The 27,073-nt window shown below is 48.8% G+C and overlaps 1 protein-coding gene across 1 annotated transcript in view; it reads left to right on the top strand.

The window, feature by feature from the left end:
- The window catches only part of LOC115188377 (round spermatid basic protein 1-like), a 97,847-nt gene that overhangs the window by 18,927 nt on the left and 51,847 nt on the right, over nt 1–27,073 (top strand). Inside the window, exon 3 of the mRNA XM_029747182.1 lies at nt 14,266–15,026. Coding sequence (XP_029603042.1) covers nt 14,266–15,026 — 761 coding nt within the window. The remainder of the gene's footprint in view (nt 1–14,265; nt 15,027–27,073) is intronic.

Below are 27,073 nucleotides of genomic sequence, written 5' to 3'. Positions count from 1 at the left end.
ATCTCTCTCTAGATTCCAGGCGTGCTCTGGGTAGTAGTGGATCTCTCTAGATTCCAGGCGTGCTCTGGGTAGTAGTGGATCTCTCTCTCTCTCTCTAGATTCCAGGCGTGCTCTGGGTAGTAGTGGATCTCTCTCTAGATTCCAGGCGTGCTCTGGGTAGTAGTGGATCTCTATCTCTCTCTCTCTAGATTCCAGGCGTGCTCTGGGTAGTAGTGGATCTCTCTCTCTCTCTCTCTCTAGATTCCAGGCGTGCTCTGGGTAGTAGTGGATCTCTCTCTCTCTCTCTCTAGATTCCAGGCGTGCTCTGGGTAGTAGTGGATCTCTCTCTCTAGATTCCAGGCGTGCTCTGGGTAGTAGTGGATCTCTCTCTAGATTCCAGGCGTGCTCTGGGTAGTAGTGGATCTCTCTCTCTCTCTCTCTAGATTCCAGGCGTGCTCTGGGTAGTAGTGGATCTCTCTCTCTAGATTCCAGGCGTGCTCTGGGTAGTAGTGGATCTCTCTCTCTCTAGATTCCAGGCGTGCTCTGGGTAGTAGTGGATCTCTCTCTCTCTAGATTCCAGGCGTGCTCTGGGTAGTAGTGGATCTCTCTCTCTCTAGATTCCAGGCGTGCTCTGGGTAGTAGTGGATCTCTCTCTCTCTAGATTCCAGGCGTGCTCTGGGTAGTAGTAGATCTCTCTCTCTCTAGAGATTCCAGGTGTGCTCTGGGTAGTAGTGGATCTCTCTCTCTCTAGATTCCAGGCGTGCTCTGGGTAGTAGTGGATCTCTCTAGATTCCAGGCGTGCTCTGGGTAGTAGTGGATCTCTCTCTCTCTGGATTCCAGGCGTGCTCTGGGTAGTAGTGGATCTCTCTCTCTCTCTCTCTCTCTCTCTAGATTCCAGGCGTGCTCTGGGTAGTAGTGGATCTCTCTCTCTCTCTCTCTCTCTCTCTAGATTCCAGACGTGCTCTGGGTAGTAGTGGATCTCTCTCTCTAGATTCCAGGCGTGCTCTGGGTAGTAGTGGATCTCTCTCTCTAGATTCCAGGCATGCTCTGGGTAGTAGTGGATCTCTCTCTCTCTAGATTCCAGGCGTGCTCTGGGTAGTAGTGGATCTCTCTCTCTCTAGATTCCAGGCGTGCTCTGGGTAGTAGTGGATCTCTCTCTCTCTAGATTCCAGGCGTGCTCTGGGTAGTAGTGGATCTCTCTCTCTCTAGATTCCAGGCGTGCTCTGGGTAGTAGTGGATCTCTCTCTCTCTCTCTCTCTAGATTCCAGGCGTGCTCTGGGTAGTAGTGGATCTCTCTCTCTCTCTCTCTCTAGATTCCAGGCGTGCTCTGGGTAGTAGTGGATCTCTCTCTCTCTCTCTAGATTCCAGGCGTGCTCTTGGTAATAGTGGATCTCTCTCTCTCTCTAGATTCCAGGCGTGCTCTGGGTAGTAGTGGATCTCTCTCTCTCTCTAGATTCCAGGCGTGCTCTGGGTAGTAGTGGATCTCTCTCTCTTTCTAGATTCCAGGCGTGCTCTGGGTAGTAGTGGATCTCTCTCTCTCTCTAGATTCCAGGCGTGCTCTGGGTAGTAGTGGATCTCTCTCTCTCTCTAGATTCCAGGCGTGCTCTGGGTAGTAGTGGATCTCTCTCTCTCTCTAGATTCCAGGCGTGCTCTGGGTAGTAGTGGATCTCTCTCTAGATTCCAGGCGTGCTCTGGGTAGTAGTGGATCTCTCTAGATTCCAGGCGTGCTCTGGGTAGTAGTGGATCTCTCTAGATTCCAGGCGTGCTCTGGGTAGTAGTGGATCTCTCTAGATTCCAGGCGTGCTCTGGGTAGTAGTGGATCTCTCTAGATTCCAGGCGTGCTCTGGGTAGTAGTGGATCTCTCTCTCTAGATTCCAGGCGTGCTCTGGGTAGTAGTGGATCTCTCTCTCTAGATTCCAGGCGTGCTCTGGGTAGTAGTGGATCTCTCTCTCTAGATTCCAGGCGTGCTCTGGGTAGTAGTGGATCTCTCTCTCTAGATTCCAGGCGTGCTCTGGGTAGTAGTGGATCTCTCTCTCTCTCTCTCTCTCTCTCTCTCTAGATTCCAGGCGTGCTCTGGGTAGTAGTGGATCTCTCTCTCTCTCTCTCTAGATTCCAGGCGTGCTCTGGGTAGTAGTGGATCTCTCTCTCTCTAGATTCCAGGCGTGCTCTGGGTAGTAGTGGATCTCTCTCTCTAGATTCCAGGCGTGCTCTGGGTAGTAGTGGATCTCTCTCTCTAGATTCCAGGCGTGCTCTGGGTAGTAGTGGATCTCTCTCTCTCTCTCTAGATTCCAGGCGTGCTCTGGGTAGTAGTGGATCTCTCTCTCTCTCTCTCTAGATTCCAGGCGTGCTCTGGGTAGTAGTGGATCTCTCTCTCTCTGGATTCCAGGCGTGCTCTGGGTAGTAGTGGATCTCTCTCTCTCTCTCTCTCTAGATTCCAGGCGTGCTCTGGGTAGTAGTGGATCTCTCTCTCTAGATTCCAGGCGTGCTCTGGGTAGTAGTGGATCTCTCTCTCTCTAGATTCCAGGCGTGCTCTGGGTAGTAGTGGATCTCTCTCTCTCTAGATTCCAGGCGTGCTCTGGGTAGTAGTGGATCTCTCTCTCTCTAGATTCCAGGCGTGCTCTGGGTAGTAGTGGATCTCTCTCTCTCTCTAGATTCCAGGCGTGCTCTGGGTAGTAGTGGATCTCTCTCTCTCTCTAGATTCCAGGTGTGCTCTGGGTAGTAGTGGATCTCTCTCTCTCTCTAGATTCCAGGCGTGCTCTGGGTAGTAGTGGATCTCTCTCTCTCTCTCTAGATTCCAGGCGTGCTCTGGGTAGTAGTGGATCTCTCTCTCTCTCTAGATTCCAGGCGTGCTCTGGGTAGTAGTGGATCTCTCTCTCTAGATTCCAGGCGTGCTCTGGGTAGTAGTGGATCTCTCTCTCTAGATTCCAGGCGTGCTCTGGGTAGTAGTGGATCTCTCTCTCTCTAGATTCCAGGCGTGCTCTGGGTAGTAGTGGATCTCTCTCTCTCTAGATTCCAGGCGTGCTCTGGGTAGTAGTGGATCTCTCTCTCTCTAGATTCCAGGCGTGCTCTGGGTAGTAGTGGATCTCTCTCTCTCTCCAGATTCCAGGCGTGCTCTGGGTAGTAGTGGATCTCTCTCTCTAGATTCCAGGCGTGCTCTGGGTAGTAGTGGATCTCTCTCTCTAGATTCCAGGCGTGCTCTGGGTAGTAGTGGATCTCTCTCTCTAGATTCCAGGCGTGCTCTGGGTAGTAGTGGATCTCTCTCTCTCTCTCTAGATTCCAGGCGTGCTCTGGGTAGTAGTGGATCTCTCTCTCTCTCTCTCTCTCTCTCTCTCTCTCTCTCTCTCTCTCTCTCTAGATTCCAGGCGTGCTCTGGGTAGTAGTGGATCTCTCTCTCTCTCTAGATTCCAGGCGTGCTCTGGTAGTAGTGGATCTCTCTCTCTCTCTCTCTCTCTAGATTCCAGGCGTGCTCTGGGTAGTAGTGGATCTCTCTCTGTAGATTCCAGGCGTGCTCTGGGTAGTAGTGGATCTCTCTCTCTCTCTCTCTAGATTCCAGGCGTGCTCTGGGTAGTAGTGGATCTCTCTCTCTCTAGATTCCAGGCGTGCTCTGGGTAGTAGTGGATCTCTCTCTAGATTCCAGGCGTGCTCTGGGTAGTAGTGGATCTCTCTCTCTCTAGATTCCAGGCGTGCTCTGGGTAGTAGTGGATCTCTCTCTCTCTAGATTCCAGGCGTGCTCTGGGTAGTAGTGGATCTCTCTCTCTCTAGATTCCAGGCGTGCTCTGGGTAGTAGTGGATCTCTCTCTCTCTAGATTCCAGGTGTGCTCTGGGTAGTAGTGGATCTCTCTCTCTCTAGATTCCAGGCGTGCTCTGGGTAGTAGTGGATCTCTCTAGATTCCAGGCGTGCTCTGGGTAGTAGTGGATCTCTCTCTCTCTGGATTCCAGGCGTGCTCTGGGTAGTAGTGGATCTCTCTCTCTCTCTCTAGATTTCTGGCGTGCTCTGGGTAGTAGTGGATCTCTCTCTCTAGATTCCAGGCGTGCTCTGGGTAGTAGTGGATCTCTCTCTCTCTAGATTCCAGGCGTGCTCTGGGTAGTAGTGGATCTCTCTCTCTCTCTAGATTCCAGGCGTGCTCTGGTAGTAGTGGATGTCTCTCTCTCTCTCTAGATTCCAGGTGTGCTCTGGGTAGTAGTGGATCTCTCTCTCTCTAGATTCCAGGCGTGCTCTGGGTAGTAGTGGATCTCTCTCTCTCTCTCTCTAGATTCCAGGCGTGCTCTGGGTAGTAGTGGATCTCTCTCTCTCTCTCTAGATTCCAGGCGTGCTCTGGGTAGTAGTGGATCTCTCTCTCTCTCTCTAGATTCCAGGCGTGCTCTAGGTAGTAGTGGATCTCTCTCTCTCTCTAGATTCCAGGCGTGCTCTGGGCAGTAGTGGATCTCTCTCTCTCTAGATTCCAGGCGTGCTCTGGGTAGTAGTGGATCTCTCTCTCTCTCTCTCTCTCTCTCTAGATTCCAGGCGTGCTCTGGGTAGTAGTGGATCTCTCTCTCTCTCTCTCTAGATTCCAGGCGTGCTCTGGGTAGTAGTGGATCTCTCTCTCTCTAGATTCCAGGCGTGCTCTGGGTAGTAGTGGATCTCTCTCTCTAGATTCCAGGCGTGCTCTGGGTAGTAGTGGATCTCTCTCTCTAGATTCCAGGCGTGCTCTGGGTAGTAGTGGATCTCTCTCTCTCTCTCTAGATTCCAGGCGTGCTCTGGGTAGTAGTGGATCTCTCTCTCTCTCTCTCTAGATTCCAGGCGTGCTCTGGGTAGTAGTGGATCTCTCTCTCTCTGGATTCCAGGCGTGCTCTGGGTAGTAGTGGATCTCTCTCTCTCTCTCTCTCTAGATTCCAGGCGTGCTCTGGGTAGTAGTGGATCTCTCTCTCTCTCTCTAGATTTCTGGCGTGCTCTGGGTAGTAGTGGATCTCTCTCTCTAGATTCCAGGCGTGCTCTGGGTAGTAGTGGATCTCTCTCTCTCTAGATTCCAGGCGTGCTCTGGGTAGTAGTGGATCTCTCTCTCTCTCTAGATTCCAGGCGTGCTCTGGTAGTAGTGGATGTCTCTCTCTCTCTCTAGATTCCAGGTGTGCTCTGGGTAGTAGTGGATCTCTCTCTCTCTAGATTCCAGGCGTGCTCTGGGTAGTAGTGGATCTCTCTCTCTCTCTCTCTAGATTCCAGGCGTGCTCTGGGTAGTAGTGGATCTCTCTCTCTCTCTCTCTAGATTCCAGGCGTGCTCTGGGTAGTAGTGGATCTCTCTCTCTCTGGATTCCAGGCGTGCTCTGGGTAGTAGTGGATCTCTCTCTGTAGATTCCAGGCGTGCTCTGGGTAGTAGTGGATCTCTCTCTCTCTAGATTCCAGGCGTGCTCTGGGTAGTAGTGGATCTCTCTCTCTCTAGATTCCAGGCGTGCTCTGGGTAGTAGTGGATCTCTCTCTCTCTCCAGATTCCAGGCGTGCTCTGGGTAGTAGTGGATCTCTCTCTCTAGATTCCAGGCGTGCTCTGGGTAGTAGTGGATCTCTCTCTAGATTCCAGGCGTGCTCTGGGTAGTAGTGGATCTCTCTCTCTAGATTCCAGGCGTGCTCTGGGTAGTAGTGGATCTCTCTCTCTCTCTCTCTAGATTCCAGGCGTGCTCTGGGTAGTAGTGGATCTCTCTCTCTCTCTCTCTCTCTCTAGATTCCAGGCGTGCTCTGGGTAGTAGTGGATCTCTCTCTCTCTCTCTCTCTCTCTCTCTCTCTCTCTCTCTCTCTCTCTCTCTCTCTAGATTCCAGGCGTGCTCTGGGTAGTAGTGGATCTCTCTCTCTCTCTAGATTCCAGGCGTGCTCTGGGTAGTAGTGGATCTCTCTCTCTCTCTCTCTAGATTCCAGGCGTGCTCTGGGTAGTAGTGGATCTCTCTCTGTAGATTCCAGGCGTGCTCTGGGTAGTAGTGGATCTCTCTCTCTCTCTCTAGATTCCAGGCGTGCTCTGGGTAGTAGTGGATCTCTCTCTCTCTAGATTCCAGGCGTGCTCTGGGTAGTAGTGGATCTCTCTCTAGATTCCAGGCGTGCTCTGGGTAGTAGTGGATCTCTCTCTCTCTAGATTCCAGGCGTGCTCTGGGTAGTAGTGGATCTCTCTCTCTCTAGATTCCAGGCGTGCTCTGGGTAGTAGTGGATCTCTCTCTCTCTAGATTCCAGGCGTGCTCTGGGTAGTAGTGGATCTCTCTCTCTCTAGATTCCAGGTGTGCTCTGGGTAGTAGTGGATCTCTCTCTCTCTAGATTCCAGGCGTGCTCTGGGTAGTAGTGGATCTCTCTAGATTCCAGGCGTGCTCTGGGTAGTAGTGGATCTCTCTCTCTCTGGATTCCAGGCGTGCTCTGGGTAGTAGTGGATCTCTCTCTCTCTCTCTCTAGATTTCTGGCGTGCTCTGGGTAGTAGTGGATCTCTCTCTCTAGATTCCAGGCGTGCTCTGGGTAGTAGTGGATCTCTCTCTCTCTAGATTCCAGGCGTGCTCTGGGTAGTAGTGGATCTCTCTCTCTCTCTCTCTAGATTCCAGGCGTGCTCTGGGTAGTAGTGGATCTCTCTCTCTCTCTCTAGATTCCAGGCGTGCTCTGGGTAGTAGTGGATCTCTCTCTCTCTCTCTCTAGATTCCAGGCGTGCTCTGGGTAGTAGTGGATCTCTCTCTCTCTCTCTAGATTCCAGGCGTGCTCTGGGTAGTAGTGGATCTCTCTCTCTCTCTCTAGATTCCAGGCGTGCTCTAGGTAGTAGTGGATCTCTCTCTCTCTCTAGATTCCAGGCGTGCTCTGGGCAGTAGTGGATCTCTCTCTCTCTAGATTCCAGACGTGCTCTGGGTAGTAGTGGATCTCTCTCTCTAGATTCCAGGCGTGCTCTGGGTAGTAGTGGATCTCTCTCTCTAGATTCCAGGCGTGCTCTGGGTAGTAGTGGATCTCTCTCTCTCTCTCTCTCTCTAGATTCCAGGCGTGCTCTGGGTAGTAGTGGATCTCTCTCTCTCTCTCTCTCTCTCTCTCTCTCTCTCTCTCTCTCTCTCTAGATTCCAGGCGTGCTCTGGGTAGTAGTGGATCTCTCTCTCTCTCTCTTTAGATTCCAGGCGTGCTCTGGGTAGTAGTGGATCTCTCTCTCTCTCTCTCTCTCTAGATTCCAGGCGTGCTCTGGGTAGTAGTGGATCTCTCTCTCTAGGTTCCAGGCGTGCTCTGGGTAGTAGTGGATCTCTCTCTCTCTCTAGATTCCAGGCGTGCTCTGGGTAGTAGTGGATCTCTCTCTCTCTCTCTCTAGATTCCAGGCGTGCTCTGGGTAGTAGTGGATCTCTCTCTCTAGATTCCAGGCGTGCTCTGGGTAGTAGTGGATCTCTCTCTCTCTCTCTCTAGATTCCAGGCGTGCTCTGGGTAGTAGTGGATCTCTCTCTCTAGATTCCAGGCGTGCTCTGGGTAGTAGTGGATCTCTCTCTAGATTCCAGGCGTGCTCTGGGTAGTAGTGGATCTCTCTCTCTCTAGATTCCAGGCGTGCTCTGGGTAGTAGTGGATCTCTCTCTCTCTAGATTCCAGGCGTGCTCTGGGTAGTAGTGGATCTCTCTCTCTCTAGATTCCAGGCGTGCTCTGGGTAGTAGTGGATCTCTCTCTCTCTAGATTCCAGGCGTGCTCTGGGTAGTAGTGGATCTCTCTCTCTCTCTAGATTCCAGGTGTGCTCTGGGTAGTAGTGGATCTCTCTCTCTCTAGATTCCAGGCGTGCTCTGGGTAGTAGTGGATCTCTCTAGATTCCAGGTGTGCTCTGGGTAGTAGTGGATCTCTCTCTCTCTGGATTCCAGGCATGCTCTGGGTAGTAGTGGATCTCTCTCTCTCTCTCTAGATTCCAGGCATGCTCTGGGTAGTAGTGGATCTCTCTCTCTAGATTCCAGGCGTGCTCTGGGTAATAGTGGATCTCTCTCTCTCTAGATTCCAGGCGTGCTCTGGGTAGTAGTGGATCTCTCTCTCTCTCTCTCTCTCTAGATTCCAGGCGTGCTCTGGGTAGTAGTGGATCTCTCTCTCTCTCTAGATTCCAGGCGTGCTCTGGGTAGTAGTGGATGTCTCTCTCTCTCTCTAGATTCCAGGTGTGCTCTGGGTAGTAGTGGATCTCTCTCTCTCTAGATTCCAGGCGTGCTCTGGGTAGTAGTGGATCTCTCTCTCTCTAGATTCCAGGCGTGCTCTGGGTAGTAGTGGATCTCTCTCTCTCTCTCTCTAGATTCCAGGCGTGCTCTGGGTAGTAGTGGATCTCTCTCTCTCTCTCTAGATTCCAGGCGTGCTCTGGGTAGTAGTGGATCTCTCTCTCTCTAGATTCCAGGCGTGCTCTGGGTAGTAGTGGATCTCTCTCTCTCTAGATTCCAGGCGTGCTCTGGGTAGTAGTGGATCTCTCTCTCTCTAGATTCCAGGCGTGCTCTGGGTAGTAGTGGATCTCTCTCTCTCTCTAGATTCCAGGTGTGCTCTGGGTAGTAGTGGATCTCTCTCTCTCTAGATTCCAGGCGTGCTCTGGGTAGTAGTGGATCTCTCTAGATTCCAGGCGTGCTCTGGGTAGTAGTGGATCTCTCTCTCTCTAGATTCCAGGTGTGCTCTGGGTAGTAGTGGATCTCTCTCTCTCTAGATTCCAGGTGTGCTCTGGGTAGTAGTGGATCTCTCTCTCTAGATTCCAGGCGTGCTCTGGGTAGTAGTGGATCTCTCTAGATTCCAGGCGTGCTCTGGGTAGTAGTGGATCTCTCTCTCTCTCTAGATTCCAGGCGTGCTCTGGGTAGTAGTGGATCTCTCTCTCTTTCTCTCTCTAGATTCCAGGCGTGCTCTGGGTAGTAGTGGATCTCTCTAGATTCCAGGCGTGCTCTGGGTAGTAGTGGATCTCTCTCTCTAGATTTCAGGCGTGCTCTGGGTAGTAGTGGATCTCTCTCTCTCTCTCTAGATTCCAGGCGTGCTCTGGGTAGTAGTGGATCTCTCTCTCTCTCTCTCTAGATTCCAGGCGTGCTCTGGGTAGTAGTGGATCTCTCTCTCTAGATTCCAGGCGTGCTCTGGGTAGTAGTGGATCTCTCTCTCTCTAGATTCCAGGCGTGCTCTGGGTAGTAGTGGATCTCTCTCTCTCTAGATTCCAGGCGTGCTCTGGGTAGTAGTGGATCTCTCTCTCTCTAGATTCCAGGCGTGCTCTGGGTAGTAGTGGATCTCTCTCTCTCTAGATTCCAGGCGTGCTCTGGGTAGTAGTGGATCTCTCTCTCTCTAGATTCCAGGCGTGCTCTGGGTAGTAGTGGATCTCTCTCTCTAGATTCCAGGCGTGCTCTGGGTAGTAGTGGATCTCTCTCTCTCTAGATTCCAGGCGTGCTCTGGGTAGTAGTGGATCTCTCTCTCTCTAGATTCCAGGCGTGCTCTGGGTAGTAGTGGATCTCTCTCTCTCTAGATTCCAGGCGTGCTCTGGGTAGTAGTGGCTCTCTCTCTCTCTAGATTCCAGGCGTGCTCTGGGTAGTAGTGGATCTCTCTCTCTCTAGATTCCAGGCGTGCTCTGGGTAGTAGTGGATCTCTCTCTCTCTAGATTCCAGGCGTGCTCTGGGTAGTAGTGGATCTCTCTCTCTCTAGATTCCAGGCGTGCTCTGGGTAGTAGTGGATCTCTCTCTCTAGATTCCAGGCGTGCTCTGGGTAGTAGTGGATCTCTCTCTCTCTAGATTCCAGGCGTGCTCTGGGTAGTAGTGGATCTCTCTCTCTCTAGATTCCAGGCGTGCTCTGGGTAGTAGTGGATCTCTCTCTCTCTAGATTCCAGGCGTGCTCTGGGTAGTAGTGGATCTCTCTCTCTCTAGATTCCAGGCGTGCTCTGGGTAGTAGTGGATCTCTCTCTCTCTAGATTCCAGGCGTGCTCTGGGTAGTAGTGGATCTCTCTCTCTCTAGATTCCAGGCGTGCTCTGGGTAGTAGTGGATCTCTCTCTCTCTAGATTCCAGGCGTGCTCTGGGTAGTAGTGGATCTCTCTCTCTCTAGATTCCAGGCGTGCTCTGGGTAGTAGTGGATCTCTCTCTCTCTCTAGATTCCAGGCGTGCTCTGGGTAGTAGTGGATCTCTCTCTCTCTAGATTCCAGGCGTGCTCTGGGTAGTAGTGGATCTCTCTCTCTAGATTCCAGGCGTGCTCTGGGTAGTAGTGGATCTCTCTCTCTCTCTAGATTCCAGGCGTGCTCTGGGTAGTAGTGGATCTCTCTCTCTCTCTCTAGATTCCAGGCGTGCTCTGGGTAGTAGTGGATCTCTCTCTCTAGATTCCAGGTGTGCTCTGGGTAGTAGTGGATCTCTCTCTCTCTAGATTCCAGGTGTGCTCTGGGTAGTAGTGGATCTCTCTCTCTCTAGATTCCAGGCGTGCTCTGGGTAGTAGTGGATCTCTCTAGATTCCAGGCGTGCTCTGGGTAGTAGTGGATCTCTCTAGATTCCAGGCGTGCTCTGGGTAGTAGTGGATCTCTCTCTCTAGATTTCAGGCGTGCTCTGGGTAGTAGTGGATCTCTCTCTCTCTAGATTCCAGGGCGTGCTCTGGGTAGTAGTGGATCTCTCTCTCTCTCTAGATTCCAGGCGTGCTCTGGGTAGTAGTGGATCTCTCTCTCTCTCTCTAGATTCCAGGCGTGCTCTGGGTAGTAGTGGATCTCTCTCTCTCTCTCTAGATTCCAGGCGTGCTCTGGGTAGTAGTGGATCTCTCTCTCTAGATTCCAGGCGTGCTCTGGGTAGTAGTGGATCTCTCTCTCTCTAGATTCCAGGCGTGCTCTGGGTAGTAGTGGATCTCTCTCTCTCTAGATTCCAGGCGTGCTCTGGGTAGTAGTGGATCTCTCTCTCTCTAGATTCCAGGCGTGCTCTGGGTAGTAGTGGATCTCTCTCTCTAGATTCCAGGCGTGCTCTGGGTAGTAGTGGATCTCTCTCTCTCTAGATTCCAGGCGTGCTCTGGGTAGTAGTGGATCTCTCTCTCTCTAGATTCCAGGCGTGCTCTGGGTAGTAGTGGATCTCTCTCTCTCTAGATTCCAGGCGTGCTCTGGGTAGTAGTGGATCTCTCTCTCTCTAGATTCCAGGCGTGCTCTGGGTAGTAGTGGATCTCTCTCTCTCTAGATTCCAGGCGTGCTCTGGGTAGTAGTGGATCTCTCTCTCTCTAGATTCCAGGCGTGCTCTGGGTAGTAGTGGATCTCTCTCTCTCTAGATTCCAGGCGTGCTCTGGGTAGTAGTGGATCTCTCTCTCTCTAGATTCCAGGCGTGCTCTGGGTAGTAGTGGATCTCTCTCTCTCTAGATTCCAGGCGTGCTCTGGGTAGTAGTGGATCTCTCTCTCTCTAGATTCCAGGCGTGCTCTGGGTAGTAGTGGATCTCTCTCTCTCTCTAGATTCCAGGCGTGCTCTGGGTAGTAGTGGATCTCTCTCTCTCTCTAGATTCCAGGCGTGCTCTGGGTAGTAGTGGGTCTCTCTCTCTCTCTAGATTCCAGGCGTGCTCTGGGTAGTAGTGGATCTCTCTCTCTCTCTAGATTCCAGGCGTGCTCTGGGTAGTAGTGGATCTCTCTCTCTCTCTAGATTCCAGGCGTGCTCTGGGTAGTAGTGGATCTCTCTCTCTCTCTAGATTCCAGGCGTGCTCTGGGTAGTAGTGGATCTCTCTCTCTCTCTAGATTCCAGGCGTGCTCTGGGTAGTAGTGGATCTCTCTCTCTCTAGATTCCAGGCGTGCTCTGGGTAGTAGTGGATCTCTCTCTCTCTAGATTCCAGGCGTGCTCTGGGTAGTAGTGGATCTCTCTCTCTCTCTCTAGATTCCAGGCGTGCTCTGGGTAGTAGTGGATCTCTCTCTCTCTCTCTCTAGATTCCAGGCGTGCTCTGGGTAGTAGTGGATCTCTCTCTCTCTCTCTCTCTCTCTCTAGATTCCAGGCGTGCTCTGGGTAGTAGTGGATCTCTCTCTCTCTCTCTCTCTCTCTCTCTCTCTAGATTCCAGGCGTGCTCTGGGTAGTAGTAGATCTCTCTCTCTCTCTCTAGATTCCAGGCGTGCTCTGGGTAGTAGTGGATCTCTCTCTCTCTAGATTCCAGGCGTGCTCTGGGTAGTAGTGGATCTCTCTCTCTCTAGATTCCAGGCGTGCTCTGGGTAGTAGTGGATCTCTCTCGCTCTAGATTCCAGGCGTGCTCTGGGTAGTAGTGGATCTCTCTCTCTCTCTAGATTCCAGGCGTGCTCTGGGTAGTAGTGGATCTCTCTCTCGCTCTAGATTCCAGGCGTGCTCTGGGTAGTAGTGGATCTCTCTCTCTCTCTAGATTCCAGGCGTGCTCTGGGTAGTAGTGGATCTCTCTCTCTCTAGATTCCAGGCGTGCTCTGGGTAGTAGTGGATCTCTCTCTCTCTAGATTCCAGGCGTGCTCTGGGTAGTAGTGGATCTCTCTCTCTCTAGATTCCAGGCGTGCTCTGGGTAGTAGTGGATCTCTCTCGCTCTAGATTCCAGGCGTGCTCTGGGTAGTAGTGGATCTCTCTCTCTCTAGATTCCAGGCGTGCTCTGGGTAGTAGTGGATCTCTCTCTCTCTAGATTCCAGGCGTGCTCTGGGTAGTAGTGGATCTCTCTCTCTCTAGATTCCAGGCGTGCTCTGGGTAGTAGTGGATCTCTCTCTCTCTAGATTCCAGGCGTGCTCTGGGTAGTAGTGGATCTCTCTCTCTCTAGATTCCAGGCGTGCTCTGGGTAGTAGGGATCTCTCTCTCTCTAGATTCCAGGCGTGCTCTGGGTAGTAGTGGATCTCTCTCTCTCTCTAGATCCCAGGCGTGCTCTGGGTAGTAGTGGATCTCTCTCTCTCTCTAGATTCCAGGCGTGCTCTGGGTAGTAGTGGATCTCTCTCTCTCTCTAGATTCCAGGCGTGCTCTGGGTAGTAGTGGATCTCTCTCTCTCTCTAGATTCCAGGCGTGCTCTGGGTAGTAGTGGATCTCTCTCTCTCTCTAGATTCCAGGCGTGCTCTGGGTAGTAGTGGATCTCTCTCTCTCTCTAGATTCCAGGCGTGCTCTGGGTAGTAGTGGATCTCTCTCTCTCTCTAGATTCCAGGCGTGCTCTGGGTAGTAGTGGATCTCTCTCTCTCTCTAGATTCCAGGCGTGCTCTGGGTAGTAGTGGATCTCTCTCTCTCTCTAGATTCCAGGCGTGCTCTGGGTAGTAGTGGATCTCTCTCTCTCTCTCTAGATTCCAGGCGTGCTCTGGGTAGTAGTGGATCTCTCTCTCTCTCTCTCTAGATTCCAGGCGTGCTCTGGGTAGTAGTGGATCTCTCTCTCTCTCTCTCTCTCTCTCTCTAGATTCCAGGCGTGCTCTGGGTAGTAGTGGATCTCTCTCTCTCTCTCTCTCTCTCTCTCTCTCTCTAGATTCCAGGCGTGCTCTGGGTAGTAGTAGATCTCTCTCTCTCTCTAGATTCCAGGCGTGCTCTGGGTAGTAGTGGATCTCTCTCTCTCTAGATTCCAGGCGTGCTCTGGGTAGTAGTGGATCTCTCTCTCTCTAGATTCCAGGCGTGCTCTGGGTAGTAGTGGATCTCTCTCGCTCTAGATTCCAGGCGTGCTCTGGGTAGTAGTGGATCTCTCTCTCTCTAGATTCCAGGCGTGCTCTGGGTAGTAGTGGATCTCTCTCTCTCTAGATTCCAGGCGTGCTCTGGGTAGTAGTGGATCTCTCTCTCTCTAGATTCCAGGCGTGCTCTGGGTAGTAGTGGATCTCTCTCTCTCTCTAGATTCCAGGCGTGCTCTGGGTAGTAGTGGATCTCTCTCTCTCTCTAGATTCCAGGCGTGCTCTGGGTAGTAGTGGATCTCTCTCTCTCTCTAGATTCCAGGCGTGCTCTGGGTAGTAGTGGATCTCTCTCTCTCTAGATTCCAGGCGTGCTCTGGGTAGTAGTGGATCTCTCTCTCTCTAGATTCCAGGCGTGCTCTGGGTAGTAGTGGATCTCTCTCTCTCTAGATTCCAGGCGTGCTCTGGGTAGTAGTGGATCTCTCTCTCTCTAGATTCCAGGCGTGCTCTGGGTAGTAGTGGATCTCTCTCTCTCTCTCTAGATTCCAGGCGTGCTCTGGGTAGTAGTGGATCTCTCTCTCTCTCTAGATTCCAGGCGTGCTCTGGGTAGTAGTGGATCTCTCTCTCTCTCTCTAGATTCCAGGCGTGCTCTGGGTAGTAGTGGATCTCTCTCTCTCTCTAGATTCCAGGCGTGCTCTGGGTAGTAGTGGATCTCTCTCTCTCTAGATTCCAGGCGTGCTCTGGGTAGTAGTGGATCTGCATGCAGGTCTTCATAGCTCTTTTATTAACACTGTTTTCCCCTCTCTCTCTCTCTCTCTCCCCCTCTCTCTCCAGACAAGCAGAAACCCAAAATAAACTCAGAGGAGCTCCAGATTAAAAAGGTGAAGAAGAAAAAGAAGAAGAAACACAAAGAGAGTGAGAGAGAGAAGGAGAAGTGGAAACGGACCAAGATGTACAGCAGGTCCAGCCAGACCGTGTGTGCTGGTCTCCTCTCCGAGCTCCACGCAGGCCTGGCCTCCAAACAACACCACCAGCACCACGGCCACACAGAGTTCAAACCCCCGCTCCCCGTCCACCACCACCACACCTCCACCACCTCATCCATCAAACAGGAGAACTGCTACAGCCCCTCTCCAACTCTGTCCCTCTCCAAGCCCCTATGGAGCAGCAGCAATAGCAGTAGCAGTAGCATTAGTAGTTGGGACCCAGCTTCCCCCATGACCTCCCCTCTCCAGATCCCCCAGCCACGGTGCCCCCAGCCTGGCTTTGAGAACCTGGAGTTCGCCCGCTTCATCCACGTAGAGGAACAACCCAACGGTGGAGCCCTGGTGGCACACGCCTACTGCAGCGAGCTCTCGGCCCTGTCTCCAGCAGAGATGCAGCAGTTCGCCCAGGAGTTTGTTACCCTAGCCTTCAGTGAGGACACGTCATCCCAGGCAGCTCATTACGTCATGGGCATCATCCACGGGGCGGCGTCCTACCTGCCAGACTTCCTGGACTACTTCTCCTGGAAGTTCCCCTCGTCGCCGGTCAAGATGGAGATCCTGGGGAAGAAGGACATAGAGACCACCACTATGCTCAACTTCCACAATCAGGTGAGGATGCTGTTTGGTTGGTTTGTTTTAGTGCTGGCTGCTGTATTTCTTACAGTATTTGATGCTCAATGTGTTACTATATTGTAATTATATTGTAATTGAACCATGCCACCCTTCATCCCACTGCTGGCTTGCCACTGAAGCTAAGCAGGGTCGGTCCTGGTCGGTCTGTGGATGGGAGACCAAATGCTGGAAGTTGTGTTGGAGGGCCAGTAGGAGGAACTCTTTCCTCTGGTCTAAAGAATAAAAATATCCCAATTCCTCAGGACAGTGATTGGGGACAATCACATGGTGCTGTCTTTCGGATGGGACGGTAAACAGGTGTTCTGACTCTCTGTGGTCTCTATAGATCCATGGTACTTATCATAAGAGTAGGGGTGTTAACCCTGGTGTCCTGACTGTCTGTGGTCTCTGTAGATCCCATGGTACTTATCATAAGAGTAGGGGTGTTAACCCTGGTGTCCTGACTCTCTGTGGTCTCTATAGATCCCATGGTACTTATCATAAGAGTAGGGGTGTTAACCCTGGTGTCCTGACTCTCTGTGGTCTCTATAGATCCATGGTACTTATCATAAGAGTAGGAGTGTTAACCCTGGTGTCCTGACTCTCTGTGGTCTCTATAGATCCCATGGTACTTATCATAAGAGTAGGGGTGTTAACCCTGGTGTCCTGACTCTCTGTGGTCTCTATAGATCCATGGTACTTATCATAAGAGTAGGGGTGTTAACCCTGGTGTCCTGACTCTCTGTGGTCTCTATAGATCCCATGGTACTTATCATAAGAGTAGGGGTGTTAACCCTGGTGTCCTGACTCTCTGTGGTCTCTAGATCCATGGTACTTATCATAAGAGTAGGGGTGTTAACCCTGGTGTCCTGACTCTCTGTGGTCACTATAGATCCCGTGGTACTTATCATAAGAGTAGGGGTGTTAACCCTGGTGTCCTGACTCTCTGTGATCTCTAGATCCATGGTACTTATCATAAGAGTAGGGGTGTTAACCCTGGTGTCCTGACTCTCTGTGGTCACTATAGATCCCATGGTACTTATCATAAGAGTAGGGGTGTTAACCCTGGTGTCCTGACTCTCTGTGGTCTCTATAGATCCATGGTACTTATCATAAGAGTAGTGGTGTTAACCCTGGTGTCCTGACTCTCTGTGGTCTCTATAGATCCCATGGTACTTATCATAAAAGTAGGAGTGTTAACTAGGGCTGGGCGATATATCGATATATTTTAAATGTGATATGAAATTAGACCATTTCGCATATATCGATATAGTTCAAATTTGCGCTTTGATCCTTGCTCCAAGCAAGCTGCAGACCCGGAGCTCTCTGCGCTGCTCCCCGCGCCTCTTCTTTCATGCACAGAGGGCGGAGGGGCAGGAACAGACACTAAAACAAACATGGAGGAAGCAACAGCGTCTGCGGAGCGTTTTGAGGAGGAATTGGTTAGTAATAGAAAAAGCATTGGCTCAGTAATTTGGAGATGGTTCAGATTCAAAGTATCAGATGAGCAACAAAATCACGTTATATGTAGGCAGTGCCATAAAAAAGTTCCAGCCAGGGGTGGAAGCACTACAAATCTTTTTCACCACCTAAAACAGTGGCACAAACTGCAATACGAAGAGTGTGTGAAACTGCGCGCTGCAGAAGCCCCAGCCGCAAGCCGTCGACAACCCGAAACAAAGCTCACTGCAAACTTCATTTTCCCGCAGTGTGCCTAATGTCTACCTCAAGACAGCATTACTGTTTATCAAAGTAAAAAAAGAGGGGAAATGTTTATTTAGTTGATAGTCTGTTTCTTGTGCAACTGGTTGAGGCTGTTCAGATAAGAAATTTAGTACCATTTGCTTTTTGTTAAATCTCAGGCTGATGTTTAAAAAACATTTTCTCAAACTGAGCACTTTATTTTGTTCTTTATTTATATATAATTACTGCCCTTACTAGGGTTTGTCATATTTTATTATTTTGTAATGTTCGTTATTTGCATCTGTGGATTTGTTAGAAAGGAGAAGAAATCTGTAATTTGATTTTAATAAGCCATTTAAAGTTGTCAAACTAAAAAAAAGTTGACTTTTCTCATAAATATATATAATATTTATTTCAGAAAAAGATAGGCCTATTTTATTTTATAGGCTATTTTTGTTTAAGATTTTTTTATTTTATTTAAATGTGCACCTTATGGAGCTTTGATTTCAGAAAAGGTTCTCCTGTTGTTATACAGTGTTTATGTTTACATGTTATTGTTATTTGAACAGCTGAGCATTTAATCTGAACCAGGTGAAGAGCCCTGTTTATTATTTATTCATTTGATTTTTCAACTGTTCACTGAAATAGCCGGTTTCAATAAAACCACTTGAGACATGTCATATCTGGCTTTGACTTTGACTGAACATTTGCTCTCACTTTGCGGAAAAAATATCAGGTTATATATCTTATATCGATATTCAGCCTAAATATATCGGGATATGACTTTTGGTCCATATCGCCCAGCCCTAGTGTTAACCCTGGTGTCCTGGCTAAATTCACAACCTGGCCTTCATACCATCATGGCCACCTAATCATCCCCAGTTTCCAATTGGCTCATTCTTCCCCCCTGTAACTATTCCCCAGGTTGTTGATGTAAAGGAGAAAATAAATCCTGGATGAATGTGTGTTCATCAGTAATCACACACTACTTGGTTGAAGAAAAACAGTACGAAGCTCATGTGGAATTCTATCTAGAGAAAGATATAGCTGAATGAATACAAGCAACAATCCTAAACCGTTGAATACAGTACCAGTCCCAAGTTTGGACATACCTACTCATTCCAAGATCTTTATTTTATTTTGACTATTTTCTACATTGTAGAACAATAGTGGAGACATCAAAACTATGAAATAACACATATGGAATCATATAGTAACCAAAAAAGTGTTAAACAAATCAAAATATATTTTATATTTGAGATCCTTCAAAGTAGCCACCCTTTGCCTTGATGACAGCTTTGCACACTCTTGGCAAGAAAGCCCTTGAATGAGTAGGTGTGTCCAAACATTTGACTGGTGCTGTATATCTGGAGTAGACTGTATCATCATAACACGGCCTTGGTTTTACACAACTACAGGCTAAAGAAATAATAGGGATCGTATGAAATGAAATCCACTTGTGAATATTTTAGGTATATCTCTTACTGTTGAGCAGGCTGTAAGCTCAAGCCTCTAGTCCTGTTTGAAGGGTTTTGTTCTGTTTGAATGATTTTGAAGTGCTGCGGTACATAGAGCCCCTTCCAAAGCCCAGGCTGCGCTGTTATCAGGGATATCCTCTCCCTGAGCGCGGCTGGCAACCATCAGATCATTTTTCACCCTGCTTCTACTCAAATCCAATATGGAGCCCTTGAATAGAGGCTTTCCAGGGCTTTGTCCCAATTGGCACCCTATTCCCTATTTATTGCACTACTTTTGACCAGAGCTCTAATATGGGGAATAGGGCTCCATTTGGGATGCTGCCAAGGTAAAATTAGTTCTAATCAAATGCTAGTCTTTTCCCAGGCCTCTGTCTTTCTCTCGGAATGTTCTTTAACACGGAATAAAGGGCTGATTCTAGAACTTCTCTTGACATTTAGAACCCTATGATGTAATACACTAATTGTAATTTAATCTAAAGCTTGGCAGCAGAGGGCGAACACTGAACACTGAACACTGGGTCTGGTTGTATATTGAGATCATCCTCCCTTCAGCTTGGTTCAGGAACAGAGCTTGGCTGGTATTTTGGAAGTTATGACAACCGTCCCCCAGCCACCCTAGTGTCCATGAGTTGGTTAGGACACCCGCCCCCAGCCACCCTAGTATCCATGAGTTGGTTAGGACAACCGTCCCCCAGCCACCCTAGTATCCATGAGTTGGTTAGGACAACCGTCCCCCCACCGCCCTAGTGTCCATGAGTTGGTTAGGACAACCGTCCCCCAGCCACCCTAGTATCCATGAGTTGGTTAGGACAACCGTCCCCCAGCCACCCTAGTATCCATGAGTTGGTTAGGACAACCGTCCCCCAGCCGCCCTAGTGTCCATGAGTTGGTTAGGACAACCGTCCCCCAGCCACCCTAGTGTCCATGAGTTGGTTAGGACAACTGTCCCCCAGCCGCCCTAGTGTCCATGAGTTGGTTAGGACAACCGTCCCCCAGCCGCCCTAGTGTCCATGAGTTGGTTAGGACAACTGTCCCCCAGCCGCCCTAGTGTCCATGAGTTGGTTAGGACAACCGTCCCCCAGCCGCCCTAGTGTCCATGAGTTGGTTAGGACAACCGTCCCCCAGCCGCCCTAGTGTCCATGAGTTGGTTAGGACAACCGTCCCCCATCCGCCCTAGTGTCCATGAGTTGGTTAGGACAACCGTCCCCCAGCCACCCTAGTGTCCATGAGTTGGTTAGGACAACCGTCCCCCAGCCGCCCCAGTATCCATGAGTTGGTTAGGACAACCGTCCCCCAGCCACCCCAGTGTCCATGAGTTGGTTAGGACAACCGTCCCCCAGCTGCCCTAGTATCCATGAGTTGGTTAGGACAACCGTCCCCCAGCCGCCCTAGTATCCATGAGTTGGTTAGGACAACCGTCCCCCAGCCACCCTAGTGTCTATGAGTTGGTTAGGACAACCGTCCCCCAGCCGCCCTAGTGTCCATGAGTTGGTTAGGACAACCGTCCCCCAGCCACCCTAGTGTCCATGAGTTGGTTAGGACAACCGTCCCCCAGCCGCCACTGACGGACCCCACTACCTGGTCTCCCCTCCCAGTCCTCATAATGATTGTTCTGCAGCATCTGATGTGCCAGAAACAATATGGCCTAATCGGTTAAAGAGAGCTTCACCGAGGACTTGGGCCCGTTTTTTTAATGTTTTATTGAACCTTTATTTAACTAGGCAAGTCAGTTAAGAACAAGTTTTTCAGGGGCAGAATGACAGATTTGTACCTTGTCAGCTCGGGGATTCGATCTTGCAACCTTTCGGTTACTAGTCCAACGCTCTAACCACTAGGCTACCTGCTGGTTACTAGTCCAACGCTCTAACCACTAGGCTACCTGCTGGTTACTAGTCCAACGCTCTAACCACTAGGCTACCTGCTGGTTACTAGTCCAACACTCTAACCACTAGGCTACCTGCTGGTTACTAGTCCAACGCTCTAACCACTAGGCTACCTGCTGGTTACTAGTCCAATGCTCTAACCACTAGGCTACCTGCTGGTTACTAGTCCAACGCTCTAACCACTAGGCTACCTGCTGGTTACTAGTCCAACGCTCTAACCACTAGCCTACCCTGCTGGTTACTAGTCCAACACTCTAACCACTAGGCTACCTGCTGGTTACTAGTCCAACACTCTAACCACTAGGCTACCTGCTGGTTACTAGTCCAACACTCTAACCACTAGGCTACCTGCTGGTTACTAGCCACACGCTCTAACCACTAGGCTACCTGCTGGTTACTAGTCCAACACTCTAACCACTAGGCTACCTGCTGGTTACTAGTCCAACACTCTAACCACTAGGCTACCTGCTGGTTACTAGTCCAACGCTCTAACCACTAGGCTACCTGCTGGTTACTGGCCCAACACTCTAACCACTAGGCTACCTGCTGGTTACTGGCCCAACACTCTAACCACTAGGCTACCTGCTGGTTACTGGTCCAACACTCTAACCACTAGGCTACCTGCTGGTTACTGGCCCAACACTAACCACTAGGCTACCTGCTGGTTACTAGTCCAACACTCTAACCACTAGGCTACCTGCCGCGGTTGCATAAAACATCTTGGTTATTTTCCCCCTTAAATGAAGTGTAAATTGTAAGGGTGCCCATTGTAAGGGTGCCCATTGTAAGGGTGCCCATTGTAAGGGTGCCCATTGTAAGGGTGCCCATTGTAAGGGTGCCCATTAGGTCCCTGAAGTGCTTCACTCAGTATAGATATTAATGAACGCAGCATATGTGGAGGTGAATGTTGCTTTCCCCTGCCCTGGTTTCAAAAGGAAAACATCCACCAGCTAGCTAGCTACTTAGCTAAACAATGGAAGGTGCACAATCCATGGCCACAAAGCTTGCTGGTTAGCTAGCTAGCTCCTCTGTAAGTTAGCTTGACATGTTAGAAAGTAATTGAAACAAGTTGAGAAAAAACAAAATAAAGGAAAATGTCTTGTGAAAAAAAATGTTATCTCCTGTCTTGGATATTAGAAGTTCTTGGGATCTTCCAAAATGAATGTGGTCGGGTCATCTCCATGGTAACCGAGACTCGTTTCTGCCATACATGCCTTCAAACTGCCATAAAACCCTTAAATGATGCCCTTAACTAATGAAATGTTTGAGGCGCTATATGCAACAGCCTTAAATTCCCTTAGGTAAGGGGAAATTATGGGTAACACTAAGATGTTTTATACAACCGGTTCCTGTCAAATTTACCCAGCAGTCAAGATTACACAGACATGCTACGCTAACTAACTAACTACCTGCCTGCTGTCTCACACTCTCCATTCTCCAGCAGTCAGTCAGTCACTCTCACTCAGTCACTCTCTCACTCAGTCACTCTCTCACTCAGTCACACAGGCATCGTCATCAATAGAAACATGACCTCAGTAAAACAGCCTCGCCAGCAATATTCCTCTCGTCCTTCAAACAGATGCAGCGTGCGCCGTGCGCTGGATTATTCATTGTGTGTGTGTGTGTGTGTGTGTGTGTGTGTGTGTGTGTGTGTGTGTGTCGGGCCATGTAATTGTACCTGCCTTACACACACTAATGATGTGAACCATCTCAGAGAAGGAAGAGATGTGATGAGGGCATTAGTAACCCACGCATGGCCCTGTTGGAGCGTGTATGTGTATTTACGTGTGAGCGTGTTGGTCTGTAAGCGTGTGTGTGTGTGTGCGCACGCCTGTCTCCACAGGGAACTGCGTGTCTGAAGTGCAGGGCTGCAGGCAGGCCAACTGAATCATTATCTATTCACCGTTATAAACTGGCTGGTTTGAGCCATGAATACTGATTGGCTGAAAGCCATGGTATATCAGACAGTATACCACAGGTATAACAGAAGGAGTGAGGAGGGGGAGCAGGAGGAAGGGTGGAGGATATCTTCTCTATGAGGAACAGCTGTTTGCTTCCATTTCCACACGCAGGAGTGTCTCCACAAAGAGATGATCTTGTAGCCAGGGCTGCCACACACACACACACAGCCCTGATAACGGAGGGAACGGAACAAGGGAGGAGGTCAAATAAAGCGAGGGAGGGAACTAAACGAGAGGCCAATGGAAGCATCGCTCTTTTTAAAGTCAAATCTAAGAAAAGGGGCCAATGAAGAGCCTACATTTCTGGTGTGATATTTCACCCGGTCTGATGTAGCAGGTATACTATGCATACAGGATAATGTATGTACTGTGTGTGGTACTGGTAGCTCCCCACCCACACCAGAAACCTCCGTAGGTTCAGGTTCTGTCAGATCATTCCTAAAGGAAGGAAAGGAGACGAGGAGAGGAGGCCACTCTAGAATATTAATGAAGACCCTACATTTCTGGTGTATACTGTTTCACACATTGGTAGGCCCACAGTGTATATGTCAATGTTAGCAGTGTAATTTACAATACTGTGTGTGGTGGCTACCCAGGAGACAACCTGGGTAATGACTATAGGAACAGAAGGAAAAATGGTTTGTTATTCCCGTCGTCTTGCTGAAGTGCAGCTGGATGAGAAGACAGAGAGGAAGACTGTTTAGTCTCTTGAGGATGAGAAGGCAGAGAGGAAGACTGTTTAGTCTCTTGAGGATATACATGGATGAGAAGGCAGAGAGGAAGACCGTTTAGTCTCTTGAGGATGAGAAGACAGAGAGGAAGACCGTTTAGTCTCTTGAGGATGAGAAGACAGAGAGGAAGACCGTTTAGTCTCTTGAGGATATACATGGATGAGAAGGCAGAGAGGAAGACTGTTTAGTCTCTTGAGGATATACATGGATGAGAAGACAGAGGAAGACTGTTTAGTCTCTTGAGGATGAGAAGGCAGAGAGGAAGACTGTTTAGTCTCTTGAGGATGAGAAGGCAGAGAGGAAGACTGTTTAGTCTCTTGAGGATATACATGAATGAGAAGACAGAGAGGAAGACTGTTTAGTCTCTTGAGGATATACATGGATGAGAAGACATAGGAAGACTGTTTAGTCTCTTGAGGATATACATGGATGAGAAGACAGAGGAAGACTGTTTAGTCTCTTGAGGATATACATGGATGAGAAGACAGAGGAAGACTGTTTAGTCTCTTGAGGATATACATGGATGAGAAGACAGAGGAAGACTGTTTAGTCTCTTGAGGATGAGAAGGCAGAGAGGAAGACTGTTTAGTCTCTTGAGGATGAGAAGGCAGAGAGGAAGACTGTTTAGTCTCTTGAGGATATACATGGATGAGAAGACAGAGGAAGACTGTTTAGTCTCTTGAGGATATACATGGATGAGAAGGCAGAGAGGAAGACTGTTTAGTCTCTTGAGGATATACATGGATGAGAAGACAGAGGAAGACTGTTTAGTCTCTTGAGGATGAGAAGGCAGAGAGGAAGACTGTTTAGTCTCTTGAGGATGAGAAGGCAGAGAGGAAGACTGTTTAGTCTCTTGAGGATATACATGGATGAGAAGACAGAGGAAGACTGTTTAGTCTCTTGAGGATATACATGGATGAGAAGGCAGAGAGGAAGACTGTTTAGTCTCTTGAGGATATACATGGATGAGAAGACAGAGGAAGACTGTTTAGTCTCTTGAGGATATACATGGATGAGAAGGCAGAGAGGAAGACTGTTTAGTCTCTTGAGGATATACATGGATGAGAAGGCAGAGGAAGACTGTTTAGTCTCTTGAGGATGAGAAGGCAGAGAGGAAGACCGTTTAGTCTCTTGAGGATGAGAAGGCAGAGAGGAAGACCGTTTAGTCTCTTGAGGATATACACCCTTAGGTCATGAGGTAAATCACTATGTGATTGGTCAGGCTCTGTTGTTTTTGTTGTTTTACCAGGTAAGTTGACTGAACACATTGTAATTTACAGCAACGACCTGGGGAACAGTTACAGGGGAGAGGAGGGGACATGAATGGGCCAATTGTAAGCTGGGGAAGATTAGGTGTCCATGATGGTATGAAGGCCAGATTGTGAATTTAGCCAGGACACCAGGGTTAACACCCCTACTCTTATGATAAGTACCATGGATCTAGAGACCACAGAGAGTCAGGACACCAGGGTTAACACCCCTACTCTTATGATAAGTACCATGGGATCTATAGAGACCACAGAGAGTCAGGACACCAGGGTTAACACCCCTACTCTTATGATAAGTACCATGGGATCTATAGAGACCACAGAGAGTCAGGACACCTGTTTAACGTCCCATCCGAAAGACGGCACCCGACACAAGGCAATGTCTCCAATCACTGCCCTGGGGCATTGGGATAATTCTTTTTTTAGACCAGAGGAAAAGGTGCCTCCTACTGGCCCTCCAACACCGCTTCCAGCAGCATTTGGTCTCCCATCCAGGGTCTGACCAGGACCAACCCTTAGTAAACGTCTGGAAAAAATGGTGTTTGACCAGATACAATGCGATTTCACAGTAAACAAACATAATTTCAGCATGCTTATAAGGAAGGAGACTCAACAAGCACAGCATTTACACAAATGACAGAGAAATTGATAATAAAATGATTGTGGGGGCTGTCTTGTTAGACTTCAGTGCAGCTTTTGACATTATTGATCATAGTCTGCTGCTGGAAAAACGTTATGGCTTTACACCCCCTGCTATATTGTGGATAAAGATTAAACCAATTACTTGGTTAACAGAACACAGAGGGTGTTCTTAAATGGAAGCCTTTTGAATATAATCCAGTTAGAATCAGGAATTCCCCAGGGTCGCTGTATAGGCCCCTTGCTTTTTTCAATTTTTACTAACGTCATGCCACTGACTGAGTAAAGCCAGAGTGTCTATGTATGTGGATGACTCAACACTATACATGTCAGCTACTACAGCGACTGAAATCACTGCAACACTCAACAAAGAGCTGCAGTTAGTTTCAGAGTGGGTGGCAAGGAATAAGTTAGCCCTAAATATTTCTAAAACTAAAAGCATTATATTTGGAACAAAACACTCACTAAACCATAAACCTCAACTAAATCTTGTAATAAGTCATGTGGAAATTGAGCGAGTTGAGATGACTAAACTGCTTGGAGTAACCCTGGATTGTAATCTGTCATGGTCTGTCTATAATAAAGTGATGCTCTGCCTTAACAACACTATCAACAAGGCAGGTCCTACAGGCCCTACTTTTGTGGCACCTTGACTACTGTTCAGTCGTGTGGTCAGGTGCCACAAAAAAGAACTTAGAAAAATTGCAATTGGATCAGAACAGGGCAGCACGTCTGGCCCTTGGATGTACGCAGAGAGCTAATATTAATAATATGCATGTCTCTCCTGGCTGAAAGTGGAGGACAGATTGACTTCATCACTACTTGTATTTATGAGAGGTATTGACATGTTGAATGCACTGAGCTGTCTGTCTAAACTACTGGCACACAGCTCGGACACCCATGCATACCCCACAAGACATGCCACAAGAGGTCTCTTCACAGTCCCCAAGTCCAGAACAGACTATGGGAGGCACACAGTACTACATAGAGCCATGACTACATGGAACTCTATTCCACATCAAGTAACTGACGCAAGCAGAAAAATGTGATTTAAAAAAACAGATAAAAACACCTTATGTAACAGCGGGGACTGTGAAGCAACACAAACATTGGCACACACACACACACACACGATAACATACGCACTATACATACACATGGATTATGTACTGTAGATATGTGGTGGAGTAGGGGCCTGAGGGCACACAGTGTATTGTAATGTTTTAAATTTTTTATAAACTGCCTTACTTTTGCTGGACCCCAGGAAGAGTAGCTAATGGGGATCCATTATAAATGGAAACCCTGCTTAGCTCCAGAAGCAAGACAGCAGTGGGATGCAGGGTGGTATGCTGCTGGATTGAACCCATGTTTATCAATAATCAATCAATTACACTCTACACAGCCTACCTGAGCTTAGCCTTTTTAATAGACCAGTGGCCCCATATTCATATTTAGAACACATCTCAGAGTAAGTGCTGATCTAGGATCAGGTTCGTCCATAACCTCTTATTCATTATGATTTAATGAATAAGCACTCCTACTCTGAGACACTAGTTTTCCAAATTACGTAATAGATCATAATGAATATCATTGTATGCACGGGGGGGGGCCTGATCCTAGATCAGCAATCATGAGATGCTTTGTGAATGAGTACAGGCCCAGATGCTGAGAGGTAGCCTCCTCCACTCATCAGGGTATAAGTGGTCTCTCTCCCGTGTGTCATTGTCAGTGGGGTTCAGGTGAGGGTATATCTGCATTTATGAACGGCTCTCCATCAGCCGTTGAGTAGTGTGTGTCTGTGTGGTGCAAGTGTGTTCAAATGCACACGTGTTTTTGTGTGCAGTCGTGGCCAAAAGTTTTGAGAATGACAAATATTAATTTCCACAAAGTTTGCTGCCTCAGTGTCTTTAGATATTTTTGTCAGATGTTACTATGGAATACTGAAGTATAATTACAAGCATTTCATAAGTGTCAAAGGCTTTTATTGACAATTACATGAAGTTGATGCAAAGAGTCAATATTTGCAGTGTTGACCCTTCTTTTTCAAGACCTCTGCAATCCGCCCTGGCATGCTGTCAATTAACTTCTGGGCCACATCCTGACTGATGGCAGCCCATTCTTGCATAATCAATGCTTGGAGTTTGTCAGAATTTGTGGGTTTTTGTTTGTCCACCCGCCTCTTGAGGATTGACAAGTTCTCAATGGGATTAAGGTCTGGGGAGTTTCCTGGCCATGGACCCAAAATATCGATGTTTTGTTCCCCGAGCCACTTAGTTATCACTTTTGCCTTATGGCAAGGTGCTCCATCATGCTGGAAAAGTCATTGTTCGTCACCAAACTGTTCCTGGATGGTTGGGAGAAGTTGCTCTCGGAGGATGTGTTGGTACCATTCTTTATTCAT

The sequence above is a fragment of the Salmo trutta genome, unplaced genomic scaffold, assembly GCF_901001165.1.
Source record: "Salmo trutta unplaced genomic scaffold, fSalTru1.1, whole genome shotgun sequence".
NCBI lineage: Eukaryota > Metazoa > Chordata > Actinopteri > Salmoniformes > Salmonidae > Salmo > Salmo trutta.
The sequence above is the reverse complement of the archived record's forward strand: the minus strand, read 5'-3'. Positions and strand labels throughout refer to the sequence as shown.